General features: G+C 45.4%; 1 protein-coding gene across 4 annotated transcripts in view; it reads right to left on the bottom strand.

The window, feature by feature from the left end:
• PATJ (PATJ crumbs cell polarity complex component) overlaps positions 1-15,546 on the bottom strand; it is a 427,780-nt gene that overhangs the window by 19,709 nt on the left and 392,525 nt on the right. For all 4 annotated transcript variants that reach the window (XM_010370672.2, XM_030912915.1, XM_010370673.2 and 1 more), the window contains one exon: positions 15,167-15,271. In XM_010370672.2, coding sequence (XP_010368974.1) covers positions 15,167-15,271 — 105 coding nt within the window. The remainder of the gene's footprint in view (positions 1-15,166; positions 15,272-15,546) is intronic.

Consider the following 15,546-nt stretch of genomic DNA (forward strand, 5'->3'; position numbering starts at 1 on the left):
GTCCTGGGCCCATTGTCCACTTGCACACTCAGGCTCAAGTGACAGCATGTACATTCCCACAGCTTTACATTCCAATAACACGCTCACAATCCCAGCTTAGGCCAGGCGTGGTGGCTCACGCCTGTAATCCCAGCACTTTGGGAGGCAGAGCGGGCTGGATCACCTGAGGTAAAGAGTTCAAGACCAGCCTGGCCAACATGGTGAAACCTGGTCTCTACTGAAAATAAAAAATTCAGCTGGGTGTGGTGGTGGGCGCCCATACTCCCAGCTACTTGGGAGGCTGAGGCAGGAGAACTGCTTGAATGCCCGGAGGCAGAGGTTGCAGTGAGCTGAGATCACGCCATGGCACTTCAGCCTGGATGACAGAGCAAGACTCTGTCTCAAAAAAAAAAAATAAAAAATAAAAAAAATCCCAGCTTACTCTGTGATATCCAATTGCCAGCTTGACATCTGCATTTTAGTATCTCAGAGATGTATCAAAATTAACACAATACCCAAACTTTTGATCCAACAATTCATTTCTTTCAATTCACTTTTTTTCTAGTTTTCCTCATTTTAGTAAATGGCACCTCCAGCTGCCCAGCTGGAAATCTACTAGGTGAAATAGTGAAAATACTAGTGTGCTGGCTGGTGCCTATCTAACTGGAAAGGATGCTAGGATGCCAGCCACATAGCTGATCGCTCTCTGAATATCTGAGCCCTCCACTCCTGCTTGCTGTATGTAATCCATCAAGTCCCCTGGATTCTACCTCCAAAATCCTTCTCAAAACGGTTTACTTTCCATCTACAGGTGACCACTCTAATTCAGTCCATCATCAAGTGCCTGTTACTTGAATCCCCATTCACCTTTGTCTCACCTCACACCCACACGGTAGCCAGTTACCTTTTCAAATATAAAATGGGTATCGGCACTCCCCTGCTTAAAACCTTGTAGTGGTTTCCCTTTGGACTTGGAATAAAATTCAGACTCTCTAATTATGCATATAAAGTTCCCTCCATAGCCTACTCCTCTAATCCCATGTCTCTCTGCACTCCACCCCACATTCCACAGTTCCCTCTGCGGGTGGGGAATTCCCCCCATCCCCCAAACCAGCGTACCTGGCATCAGCTTAAATGTCACTTCCCTTCTACAAGCCTGCTTGGACCATCCGTGTTTAATTTCTCCTGTTTTCCTCTCCATAGCACTCTCCAAGTATTTCTCACAAATTATGGTGATTAGTATCTATGTGCATGTTGACTGTCTTTCCCACCCAATCACAGGATCCGTGAGGATCAGGACTGCTCCTCCTTGGCACAATGCTAATGTGTCTAGCACATAACAATTGCTTAATAATTGTGGAGTGAATGAACGAACCTAAAACTGTCATAAGGAATAGGGATTATGGGACTCAATTTTCTGAATTTCCACAGAGCAGGGTGAGACTGATGGAGGTTACAAGGAGATAGGTATTGGGTTCTTAAAGGAGGAAAAAAAAAGTAACAATTAAGGCAGTTATGGAATGGAATGGCACAGTTTGCTAGGACATGAACACCTCAGTGAAGCAAGCATTCAGATAGAGGCTTGAAAATAACCAATTCAGGATGTAGCGGAGGGGAGTCCTATGCTTTGTGGGAAGTTACACGTGTACTGTTGGCAGCTAACCATGAAACAGACTGTCCATATGAGGCTGAGGAAGAAAGTCACTAAAATAGTGTTTTCTCTAAGGTATCGTCAAATGCCAAGATGTGACGGCAGTCTGCTCCTTCCTTTACTTGTTCATTTATTCAACATAATGCAGCATCACCATAGTTGAATATAAAATGAGCACTTACTTTATGCTCATTTTATTTGTTTATTTAATTATTTATTTTTGAGACAGAGTCTTGCTCTGTTGCCCAGACTGTAGTGCAATGGCACGATCTCGGCTCACTGAAACCTCTGCCTCCAGGGTTCAAGCAATTCTCTTGCCTCAGCCTCCCAAGTAGCTGGGATTACAGGTGTGTGTCATCACGCCCAGCTGATTTTTTTGTGTTTTCAGTAGAGACACGGCTTCACCATGTTGGCCAGCCTGGTCTCAAACTCCTGACCTCAGGCGATCCACCTCCCTTGGCCTCTCAAAGTGCTGGGATTACAGGCATGAGTCATCATATTTGTTTATTTTTGAGACAGAGTCTCACTCTGTTGCCCAGGCTGGAGTGCAGTGGCACAATCTCACCTCACTGTAACCTCCACCTCCCAGGTTCAAGCAATTCTTGTGCCTCAGCTTCCGGAGTAGCTAGGATTACAGGTGCATGCCACCACGCCTGGCTAATTTTTGTATTTTTAGTACAGATGGGGTTTACCATGTTGCCCAGGCTGGTCTTGAACTCCTGGCCTCAAGCGATCTGGCCATCTCGGCCTCCCAAAGTGTTGGGATTATAGGCATGAGCCACCACGCCCTGCTATGCTCATTTTACATTCAGCTGTGGTGGTGCTGCATTATGTATGTCTTTAAGCATCCTTCTGAGTCCCTAGAGAGGTAGGTGCTGCTATTAGTCCCATATTACAGATGAGGAACCTGAAGCAGGGAGGTTAAGTCACACAGGTGGTAAGGGGTAAAGCCAGGATTTAAATCCAAATCTAGAATCTTGTACTCCTAATTGTCTGTGGTGTGAAGCAAATCATCTTGTGTGAGGCAAGAGAGTTTATAGGCCATTTTTGGAGCATGGGAAAGGGAGGGGCAGAGGGACAGTGGGACAAGAAGATGGAAATAGAGCAGACCATCATGATGGCATGTGCTTGGCACCAGGGGGTACTTCACTATCCAGGGTACTGCAAGGAGACAGCCTGAGGTGTGGGAGGCATAACACACCCACCACCTCACCCCCACTTCCTAGAAACCTTCCTAGCTTTCTAGGAAGAAAGCTCTCTAGCTTTTATTTTATTTTTAGAGATGGGATCTTGCTCTGTCATCCAGGGTGGAGTGCAGTGGTGCAATCATAGCTCACTGCAGCCTTTAACTCCTAGGCTCAAGTGATCCTCCCACTTCAGCCTTCTCAGTAGCTGGGAATACAGGTGTGAGCCACTGAGGCCAGCTCATTGTCTTTTAGAAAGAGACGATCCTTTCAAGAGTCCATGAAATCTGCCATACAAATGGTAAAACCAAAGTCATAGTTTTATTTGGGTAAAAATCAATTTTTTTGTTTTTGAGATGGTGTCTCGCTCTGTTGCCTAGGCTGGAGTGCAGTGACATGACCTCGGCTTACTGCAACCTCTGCCTCCCAGGTTCAAGTGATTCTTGTGCCTCAGCCTCCCCAGTAGCTGGGATTACTGTCGCGTGCCACCACATCCAGCTAATTTTTGTATTTTTAGTAGAGACCGGGTTTCACCATGTTGGCCAGGCTGGTCTCAAACTCCTGACCTCAAGTAATCCGCCTGTCTCAGCCTCCCAAAGTGCTGGGATTACTGGCATGAGCCACCACGCTTGGCCAAAAATCAATTTTTAAAAAGTCTAGCTGCAAAGTAGAAAAACACTTCTATAGCATTGTCTTATATAAAAATTCACATCCTTCTAAAACCTGAAGTCCTTTTGCTCACTCCTTCACCCTGAAATGAAAAAAACTGATAATACTGAATCTTAGAGACCCACCCAGGACACATGGGTTTGTCCAGGCTTCTGCCTATTTTGTAGAAGTGGAATCCAAGGGGCTGAATGAGAAATGTGAAGGAATTTCACTGACAGCTTGGTCTTTTGCAGGAAGACAAGGAGAGCACAAATATGTCACCTTAAGAATGACTTTAGGCTGGGCAAGGTGGCTCATGCCTGTAATCCTAACACTTTGGGAGGCCCAGGTAGGCAGATCACATGAGTCCAGGAGTTTAGACCACCCTGAGCAACATGGTGAGACGCCGACTCTACAAAACATACAAAAATTAGCTGAGCATGGTGGTGCATGACTGTAGCCCCGGCTACTCCGGAGGCTGAGGTGGGATGATCACCCGAGCCCGGGAGGTTGAGGCTACAGCGAGCCATGATTGTGCCACTGGATTCCAGCCTGGGCAACAGAGTGAGACCCTGTCTCAAAAAAAAAAAAAAAAAAAAAAGAAGAATGACTTTAGACTTTACAGCTCTAAGAAATGCCCATCAAGACTTTTTGTCTTAAGAGATGATTGACAAGTAACTTGATAGGCAGCAGAGTTAAACCTTCCTGGGGCTTTGACTTGTGAAAGGGGATAATCTGATCTCCAAAGGGTGTGTTCAGCTTTGAGTTCATATAAGTTCAACTTTGAGATATGGTCTGTGAGCTGGCTCAGCCCCGCCACTGGAGAGCTCTTCCACCATCAACATCAGGGACTGACTGAACAACACGGAGGTAAGGCTGGGAGATGTTTGTGTGCTTTAGGGAAGGCAAAGAGGCTAATGTGAAGTTTGCTCTTTTTTTTTGAGATGGAGTCTTACTGTGTTGTCCAGGCTGGAGTGCAGTGGTGTGATCTCGGCTCACTGCAACCTCTGCCTCCCGGATTCAAGCAATTCTCTGCCTCAGTCACCCAAGTAGCGGGGACTACAGGCGCCCGCCATCATGCCCAGCTAATTTTCATATTTTTAGTAGAGACAGGGTTTCACCATCTTGGCTAGGCTGGTCTTGAACTCCTGACTTCAGGTGATCCATGCCTCGGCCTCCCAAAGTACTGGGATTACGGGTGTGAGCCACTGTGCCTGGCCAGTTTGCTCTTTTTTAAAAGTAAATCTTACACTCCTGGGTGTAAACTCTGCGAAAGGTTCCGAGGATAGAGATAGGGGCAGAGGAAACCCGGGGGAAGCACAAGTTGCCTGCCCTCCAGTGAGCTTGCAGCCAATATCATCTAGTATGGGAGGCAGATGTGAACACATGCAGGTCAGAGTAGAGAGAGGAGACGGGAAGGAAAGGGATTCCTTCTGGGGAAGGCACAGGGACTGTGAGGTCCTTAACTGGACAATAGGCATTAAGGTCTCTGTAGCCTGAATGTGCTTCAGAGCTGTAGTATGTGGGGTCCTTTCACCTGGGTGGGGCCAGGGCCAGTCCTAAGATCTGCAGCTGTGGTCCTGCATTTTGCATTACTCAGATCAGTAAACTTTTCTCTCATGTCCCGCTGGACCCAGAGGCCTGGAAATGTGGCTGGTGCCCTGGCCCCCCAACACGGGGGAGGTGGGTTAAGTTTATGCCTGCAGGTCCTTTAAACTTATGCTCCTTCTTGGCTGGGTGCAGTGGCTCACATCTGTAATCCCAGCACTTTGGGAGGCCGAGGTGGTGAATCACCCGAGGTCAGGAGTTTGTGATGAGCCTGGCCAACATGGAGAAACCACATCTCTATTAAAAATACAAAAATTAGCCGGGCGTGGTGGTGGGTGCCTGTAATCCCAGCTACTAGGGAGGCTGAGGCAGGAGAATCGCTTGAACCCAGGAGGCAGAGGTTGCAGTGAATTGAGATTGCGCCACTGCACTCCAGCCTGGGTGACAGAGTGAGACTCTGTCTCAAACAAACAAACAAATCAACAGAAAACTTATGCTCCTTCTTGTTAGGCACAGTGCTGCTGTAGACATCTTGAGTGGTTAAGGCAGGTAACTAGATCTGGAATTGCTGGTGATGGGTATGCATTACCATTAAAGTTAGTAGAACTTCCTAAATTGCCAAATGGTTGTGTTCACTTAAAGTCTCACTAGGCATTTAATGAACTACTTGGTTTCCCCTCATCCTCCCCAACTCTTATTATCAAATATTTAGTAATTGCCGACCTGAGGTGGAGGAGACCCCTGATCTGAAGGAAGAGAAGGAACTCTCCCAACCCAAAGAGGGGGAGGCCACAGACCTGAAGAAAGAGGTGGAGAAAATCTCCTCATCCAAGGAAGAGAAGACTATGGACCTGAAGGAAGAGGTGGAGAAAAATCCCCCACCTGAGGAGGAGACTATGGACCGGGAGGAAGAGAAGGAGAAGATCCCCCCACCTGAGGCGAGGGAGGCCACTGGCCTGAAGAAAAAGCAGGAAGAAATCCTCCCGCCAGAGGATGGGGAGGCCGCAGCCTTGTCCTCTGTGCCTAAGGAACAGTCAGAGACAGCTGCATCTGTGGAAGAACCGATAAGCCTGCTTCCCTCTCAATCTGTGTTCCCCCCTCAAACTGCTATCCCCCCTTACTCTGTGTTCCCCCCTCCGGAGGCATTTCCCCCTCAGGCCGCTGTCCCTCCTCACTCTGTGTTCCCCCCTCCGGAGGCATTTCCCCCTCAGGCCGCTGGCCCCCCTCACTCTGTGTTCCCCCCTCTGGACGCATTCCCCCCTCAGGCTGCTGTCCCCCATCACTCTGTGTTCCCCCCTCCGGAGGCATTTCCCCCTCAGGCTGCTGTCCCCACTCACTCTGTGTTCCCCCCTCCAACGGCACTCACAACTCATTCCATGTTTCCTTCTGCCAATGGTTTCTGCCTCACTGTTTCTTCAACAGAGTTCTCCCTTTGATGTGAATTTCCTTAATTTGTGCCACCTTCCCCACTGTTTTCCTTTAAGAAGATATTTATTCTCATGTACTCTCTTGTGCTTTGCCTCCATGTTGCATTTAATAACTTTAGGGTAAAAGGAACATTAAACTTCATTACAACTGTATGTTCTACAGTGAAATATTGTATATTTATTAAGCTTTCTAAATGAATAATAAAGTAGAAGTCTTTACTGCATGGACCTAGGTTGAGTACCTTTCTTTAAAAACAGGTTTAGGTATTATGTTTTGAGAATTGAGAAGTCACAATAATTTCCAGATAAGTAACATATTACAATGCATAAAAGCTTGAGCTCCTTGCTTAGAACTTTCCTAAAGGTTCCAGAAAAAAAAAAAATATATTAGCCCTTAGACTTATTAGAATCCAAGTCTTTCAGTACCAAATCTGAAATTTAGCACCGGCTGGGTGTGGTGGCTCATGCCTGTAATCCTAGCACTTTGGGAGGCCGAAGTGGGAGGCCTGGCAGATCAAGGCTGCTGTGAGCCATGATTGCGCCACTGCACTCCAGCCTGGGGGACAAAGTGAGACCCTGTCTCAAAAAAAAAAAAAAAAAAAACACACCACATACACACACACACACACACACACACACGCAAAACATAAATATCCTTAGCACTTACACGCAGATGGACCCTCGACCTATGGGTGTACACATGTTGAAAACAAACAGGAAGGCTGTAAAGTTAAGGTGATCCCTGAGAAAGTTGGCATCTTAAGATGGGGACACATTACAGAAAACACACACACACAAGAAAATCCCATGCCTGGAATAGAAAGCGCAGCTGCTTAAAGTTTTTGTCTAGAATCTAGTGACCCTGATTTTAGTGACACCAGAATATATTGATTTTTATGTGTCTGTTAAAAACCTAGAGATCGAGCTGGGCGTGGTGGCTCACACCTGTAATCCCAGCCTTTGGGAGGCTGAGGTGGGTGGATCACTTGAGGTCAGGAGTTCAAGACCAGCCTGACCAACATGGAGAAACCTCATCTCTCCTAAAAATACAAAATTAGCCGGGTGTGGCAGCATGCGCCACACCCAGCTACTCAGGAGGCTGAGGCAGCAGAACCGCTTGAACCCAGGAGGCGGAGGTTGCAGTGAGCCAAGATCGCACCACTGCATTCCAGTCTGAGTAACAAGAGCGAAACTCCTTCTAAAAAAAAAAAAAAAATCTTAGGTCTGAAGTATGAAGCATTTGGAGTAAAATTCGAAAAGGGCAAACTGACTTCCAGCCGCATCGCCACACACCTCAAATGCCACCTGGAAAACCACTCCACTTTCAGGATTTTATAAAGGAATTTTAGTTTCTCTAACTTCAAGCCTATGTTATTACCACGAAAGTAATAAGATACCACTTAGTATTTACCATGTGCAACATACTGTATTTATTAGACACATTATATCACACCTCATTTAATCCTCAGAGCAACCTTGTTAAGAAAGGAGCTCCATAGTCCCTGTTTTAGAGGCATAGAAGGTTAGACTTTAGTAAAAGGATTCAAACTCACAACTTTCTGACACTACAGCCTACCTCTACTACCTAACTTGGACTAGGTCTTCAACTTTCAAACCTTTTGTCCTTTTCCTGCAGTTTATCACTGTCTTCATGGCATTAATTTGGATTTTTTTTTTTTTTTTTTGAGACGGAGTCTTGCTCTGTCGCCCAGGATGGAGCGCAGTGGCGCGATCTCAGCTCACTGCAACCTCTGCCTCCCAAGTTCAAGTGATTCTCCTGCCTCAGCCTCCTGAGCAGCTGGGATTACAGGCATGTGCATGGTAGCCTAATACAAAAATAAGCCTATTCTTGTATTTTTAGTAGGGGGGGGTGTTTCACCACCTTGGTCAGGCTGGTCTTGAACTCCTGACCTGAAGCGATCCACCCACCTCAGCCTCCCAAAGTGCTGGGATTACAGGCGTGAGCCACTGCACCTGGCTTAAGCATTAGTTGATTTTTTATTTGCAAACCCTGTAGACTTCTTACCCCAGGCTGCATATTAGAATCACCCAAGAAATTTTAAAATCATCTGATGTCCATGCCATATCCCAGAAAAATTATATCCGAATCTCTGGGGTGGGGCCCAGGAACAGGTATTAAAATCAGTGATTTTGTTATGCAACTAAGGTAAAGACCTAATTGCAGATCATTCCTTTAATGATGCTCACACAGGCCACGACATGCCTGCTCTGCACCCTCAATGACACACCTTTTCCATTCCCAACCCTGGGTAAGCCATCCATCTTCCTCCCCTACTTGAATTTTTCTGGACTAAATTGGTAACTGTGCTGATTTGTTCCCTATTAGTTCATGTCCTTCAGCTTGATTGGAATGACTCAGCAACTCCATGTGAGCAGCACTGATGAGGTATCTGCTCTGGGCGAGGCCCTGCGCCCGAGGCACAGACACAGATTCCTCCGGCTTTGAAGAACAATGGTCTGGAAGGACATCAACACCCAGGCACTCCCTATTCTTGGATGGAGAGTTTCTAAATAAAGGATTTTCCAAAATTTATAAAGAAAAGAGGCCGGGCGTGGTGGATCACACCAGTAATCCCAGTACTTTGGGAGGCCGAGGTGGGCGGATCACCTAAGGTCTGGAGTTCAAGACTAGTCTGACCAACATGATGAAACCCTGTCTCTTCTAAGAATACAAAATTAGCCAGGCATGGTGGCACATGCCTGTAATCCCAGCTACTCGGGAGGCTAAGGCAGGAGAATCGCTTGAACCTGGGAGGTGAAAGTTGCAGTGAGCCAAGATCACGCCATTGCACTCTAGCCTGGGCAACAAGAGCAAAACTCTGTCTCAAAAAAAAAAAAAAGAAAAAAAGAAAAAAGAAAAGAAGAGAGGGCTGGCTGTGATGGCTCATACCTGTAATCCCAGCACTTTGGAAGGCTGAGATGGGACAATCTCTTGAGCCTAGGAGTTAGAGGCCAGCATGGGCAATATAACAAGAACTTGTCTCTCTCTTAAAAAAAAAAAAAAAAAAAAAAAAGACGAGAGTAGGGTGAGAAGGGCGTTTCAGATGAAGAGAATAACGTGGGGAGACCTATATTCATCCCTAAATAACACTCTACTCCACTGGGTCTGAGGCATGGGATCTGAATTAGCAGCATCACCAATACCTAGGAGCTTGTTAGAAGAAATGCAAAACTGGCTGGGCACAGTGGCTCATGCCTGTAATCTCAGCACTTTGGGAGGCCAAGGCAGGCAGATCATCTGAGGTCAGGAGTTTAAGACCAGCATGGCCAACGTGGTGAAACCCTGTCTCTACTAAAATACAAAAATTAGCCGGGCATGGTGGTGGGTGCCTGCTACTCGGGAGGCTGAGGCAGGAGAATTGCTTGAACCCAGGAGGTGGAGGTTCAGTGGAGTTGAGATTGTGCCACTGCACTCCGGCCTGGGCTTCAGAGTGCAACTCCGTCTCAAAAAAAAAAAAAAAAAAAAGAAATGCAAATTCTTGAATCCCACGCCACTCCTGCAAAATCAGAAATGCTGGGGGAGCCCTCCAGGTGTTTCTGGAGTGTGCTAAAGTTTGAGAAGCACCATTCTACTCAATTCCATTTAGCTGCTTTTCAAACAGACCTATACTCTTGGTTCTTTTCTATTCTTTTTTCTTGAGACGGTGTCTTACTCTCGACCAGGCTGGACTGCAGTGGTGCAATCTCCACCCTCCAGGTTCAAGCTATTCTCCTGCCTCAGCCTCCCAAGTAGCTGGGACTACAGGTGCGTGCCACCATACCTGGCTAATTTTTGTATTTTCAGTAGAGATGGGATTTCACCATGTTGGCCAGGCTGGTCTCAAACTCCTGACCTCAAGTGATCCACCTGCCTTGGCCTCCCAAAGTGCTGGGATTACAGGCATGAGCTACCATGCCTGTCCATATTCTTTTTTTTTTTTCTAAATATCTCTTTGTGTGTACATAATAAAAAATTAAATAGTATAGCACACGATAAAAAAAAATTCAACACTTGCCCTCCCTAGAAGCACACTGAACTTTTCTCTTTTTAATTGTAAAGAATAAGCTAAATAATATTCTTATATGCCTATTTTGAAATGTACTATCTTGGTGTCCATTGACTCCACACTCTAAGAGATAAAAATTTAGCTAGCCAAACTCTTCCACTTAACTGTTACATTATTTTTAAGTTCTACTTGTTTCCTATGTTTTAAAAATCTACTCAATCCTCTGTAGTTCTAATACTTTCCAACAACTTTTTATCTCAATTAAAAAAATCACATCTATTCACTTATGTAATTTTTTTTTTTTTTTTTAATTTTGAGACAGGGTCTCCCTCTGTCATCCAGGCTAGAGACACGATCTTGGCTCACTGCAACCTCTGCTCCCCGGGTTCAAGCAGTCCTCCCACCCCAGCCTCGCCAGTAGCTGGGACTACAAGTGCATGCCACTATGTATGACTAATTTTTGTATTTTTTTTTGTAGAGACGGGGTCTCACCATGTTGCCCAAGCTGGTCTCAAACTTCTGGGCTCAAGCGTTCTGCCAGCCTTGACCTCCCAAAGTGCTGGGATTATGGGTGTGAGCCACTGTGCCTGGCCCATTTATATAATTTTAAAAGTCAAAATGATTCTATAGTATTTAATGAAAGAGTCCTTGCTCCTTTACCCCCATTACAGATTCTTACTCCCTAAAAGCAACTACTTTCAACTGTTTCTCCTAGTATTTGCTTCCATGTTCACGTTGCCCAGGCCAGAATGCAGTGGCGAGATCTCGGCTCACTACAACCTCTACCCCTGGGGTTCAAGCGATTCTCCCGCCTCAGCCTCCTGAGTAGCCAGGATTACAGAGGTGTACCACCACGACCGGCTACTTTTTTGTATTTTTAGTAGAGACAAGGTTTCTCTATGTTGGCCAGGCTGTGCTTCCATATTCTTAAATAACAGTTTTACTTCTACTTCTTGATTTTAAAATTTTTGATATCTAATCACTTCTTATTGCGGAAGATAAAGATTTAACTCACATTTTCTTTCTACCAAAACACCACAAATCCCCATGCTACTAATAATTCATTCAGCCAGGCGTGGTGGCTCATGCCTGTAATTCCAGCACTTTGGGAGGCCAAGGCAGGTGGATCACTTGAGGTCAGGAGTTTGAGACCAGCCTGGCCAACATGGTGAAATCCCATCTCTACTGAAAATACAAAATTAGCCGGGCATGGTGGTGCATGCCTGTAGTCCCAGCTACTTGGGAGGCTGAGGCAGGAGACTTGCTTGAACCCGGGAGATAGAGGCTGCACTGCACTCCAGCCTGGACAACAGAGTGAGACTCCGTCTCAAAAAAATAAAATAATAATAATAATTCATTCATATTAATGTTTGGTTATATTGGATTTTATTATTATGACATTATATTACATAATGTTATTATTTACTTATTTAGAGCTGGGCGACAGAGTGACTATGAGTGCAGTGCTGAGTGCGGTGCTATGATCGTAGCTCACTGCAGCCTCAAACTCTTTTTTTTTTTTTTTTTTTTTTGAGACGGAGTCTCGCTCTGTCGCCCAGGCTGGAGTGCAGTGGCCGGATCTCAGCTCACTGCAAGCTCCGCCTCCCGGGTTTACGCCATTCTCCTGCCTCAGCCTCCCGAGTAGCTGGGACTACAGGCGCCTGCCACCTCGCCCGGCTAGTTTTTTGTATTTTTTAGTAGAGACGGGGTTTCATCGTGTAGACCAGGATGGTCTCGATCTCCTGACCTCGTGATCCATCCGTCTCGGCCTCCCAAAGTGCTGGGATTACAGGCTTGAGCCACCGCGCCCGGCCGTGCAGCCTCAAACTCTTATGCTCAAGTGATCTTCCCGCCTCAGCCTCCGAGCAGCTAGTTTCTATGTGCTTTTTTTTTTTTTGAGACGGAGTCTGACTCTTGTTGCCCATGCTGGGGTGCAATGGGGTGATCTTGGCTCACTGCAACCTCTGCCTCCTGGGTTTAAGCGATTCTCCTGCCTCAGCCTCCTGAGTAGCTGGGATTACAGGCATGTGCTACCACACCCGGCTAATTGTGTCTTCTTATTTATTTGTGAGGAAGACAGAGCTGAACAAATTATATCAATATGTGCAAATATCAATACAAGATGTTGCTAAGGGAGAGACTTTTTTTCTGGTCAGTTACATTTGAAGTAGGCTCCTCCTAAGGTCTTTGTAATTCAAGGTCCTGGGCTCCACACGGAAGAGCTGCACTGTACTGCCTCTAGGGGTCAGCATAACGTGAAGGATGAGCAAGCACAGCCACCCATTTCAGAAAGCAAAGATTTGTAGGGTGGAGGAAGGAATGCAGGTAACTATGCAGGTTTCCACTGAAAGTGAGGATGAGGAGTTGAGGGGAAGCAGATTCTATGCCCAGTCCACACAGTGTTTTGATTTGTGTTTAACAGACTATCAGGGACCCAAATAATTTAATAATATTTGGCCTATCACATAAACTCCATTGAAATTAGTGACAGGATTTTCTTTTCTTTTCCTTTACAATTTTAACTTAAAGACCAGTGTGATAGTAAACTGACAGGATTTTCATTATACCCCTCATACATACTGAAAGCCATTTACCTTTTAAAATTTTATTTTATTTTATTATTATTATTATTATACTTTAAGTTTTAGGGTACATGTGCACAACGTGCAGGTTTGTTACATATGTATACATCAGTCACTTACTTTTTAAATGTCTGTTTTGACACTTTGGACTTAGACTATAGATGTTAAACACTACTAATTGCTTCTCCCAAATGTAATGGTCTTTCTTTTTTTCTAATTTTTATTTTTTATTATTAAATATCTATCTATCTATATATACATATATATATATATATTTATATATTTTTGAGACGGAGTCTCGCACTGTCGCCCAGGCTGGAGTGCAGTGGCTGGATCTCAGCTCACTGCAAGCTCCGCCTCCCAGGTTTACGCCATTCTCCTGCCTCAGCCTCCCGAGTAGCTGGGACTACAGGCGCCCGCCACCTTGCCCGGCTAGTTTTTTGTATTTTTTTTTAGTAGAGATGGGGTTTCACCATGTTAGCCAGGATGGTCTCGATCTCCTGACTTCGTAATCCGCCCGTCTCGGCCTCCCAAAGTGCTGGGATTACAGGCTTGAGCCACCGCGCCCGGCCTATATTTTTTTTTTTTTGTAGAGATGGGTATCATACCACATACCAGGCTGGTCTCAAAACTCCCAGGCTCAAGCAATTCTCCTGCCTTGGCCTCCCAAAGTGTTGGGATTACAGGCATGAGCCACTGTGCCCAGCTATGTAATGGTTTTTCAATTCGAACTTCCTATATATCTTTTATTTATTTTGGGCCAGGGTCTCACTCTACTGCCCAGGCAGGAATGCAGTGGCACAATCGTGGCTCACTATAGCCTCCAACTCTTGGGCTTAAGCCATCTACCTACTTCAGTCTCTTGAGTAGCTAGGACTACAGGCACACACCACCACGCCAGGCTAACTTCTTTATTTTAATTTTTTGTAGAGGTGGGGTCTTGCTATGACGTAGGCTGGTCTTGAACTGCTGGCCTCAAGTGATCCTCCTGCTTCAGCCTCCCAAAGTGCTGGGACTATAGGTGTGAGCCACAGCACCCAGCCCAAATTTCTTATTTTAAGGCTAGAATGATGAGTGGCTGGCTGGCCCTCTCTCTAAGGTAGTAAATGGTGGGCTTTATTCTTTTTATCTATAAACTATTTTATTTTATTTTTGAGACAGTCTCACTCTGTTACCCAGGCTGGAGTACAGTGGAGTAATCTCCGCTCACTGCAACCTCCTTCTCCCGGGTTCAAGTCATTCTCCTGCCTCAGCCTCCTGAGTAGCTGGGATTACAGGCACCCATCACCACCCCCGGCTAATTTTTGTATTTTTAATAGAGACGAGGTTTCACCATGTTGTCCAGGCTGGTCTTGAACTCCTGACCTCATGTGATCCACCTGCCTCAGCCTCCCAAAATGCTAGGATTCCAGGCATAGACCACCGCACCTGGCCACCTATAAACCATTTTATATTACCTCTGCAGAAGTGTGGTTAGCATACATTTCTGGAGAAACTCATTAATGAAACTCACTGCCATTATGCTGCCTCTCAGTCACTGCATGGTGTCAATCTCAGAGACATTTGAAGGGCTAAAATATAAGCAGGGGTAATTAACAGCACACTTTGCTTTTATATCTTGGTATATTTCCTTGTGCCTCGGAACAATACTGCTGGGGACCACAGCTGATTGTCTGCCTTGGTTGACGACTGCTATGCAGTGAGAATTTAACAGTGTTGGCAATCTATGCTACAAGAAAAAGGGCATTGTATTTTTCCTCTTCCTGTAAGAGGAAAAGAAGAAACAGCACTTGGGCAGTTCAGTAACAATCTTTGGGCATAAGAAAAGAAATCATTTCTTATTCCTTACAAACTCTGATTTACAAAAGAACACTGGAAGCTAAAAGCTGTGTTGATTTATCATGTGAAGCAGGAAGTAATTTTTCTCCCCTTGTTATGCTTTCATATAATCATGCTCACCGCCTGTATGGGTGGCATTAAAGAATTTCTGAATAAAAATAATAATTTCTTGCTTTCAACCTTCATAATTCACATCAGCAAGCACCCTGCTGGGTGGCGATGCCTACTGCCAGTGACGCTCAATCTTTTTTCGTGCCACTTATCTGCCTCGCACAGCTGCGTGCTCCATTGATCGCAATACCTGCAGGATAATGCGCCCGAAGGCGTTCTTCAGCAGATTAACCACATCCGCGTGAGACAGCCCATCCAAAGGTTGCCCGTTAATGCTGACAATCCGATCCCCAACCTGGAAGCACAAAAGTGACAGAAAATCACTATCATTAAGAAAAATTAAATTTGAGAAGAATGCTTAAAATTCTTTGCAAGTCCTATTTCCCATTTGTGGCTATTGTGAGGATTCTGCGTTACTACTGTGTATACATGTTCAAGAAGCATGAGGAATTTTTTTGGCTTTCCCCAAATACAGACAAATCAGAGAAACAAGAAGGGGGTCAGATCTGATTATTAAAAAGCACAGTAGGCCACTTTTGTATTTTGGTAATGGTGGTTTCATACATCCAT

Source organism: Rhinopithecus roxellana, chromosome 12, assembly GCF_007565055.1.
Source record: "Rhinopithecus roxellana isolate Shanxi Qingling chromosome 12, ASM756505v1, whole genome shotgun sequence".
Classification (NCBI taxonomy): domain Eukaryota; kingdom Metazoa; phylum Chordata; class Mammalia; order Primates; family Cercopithecidae; genus Rhinopithecus; species Rhinopithecus roxellana.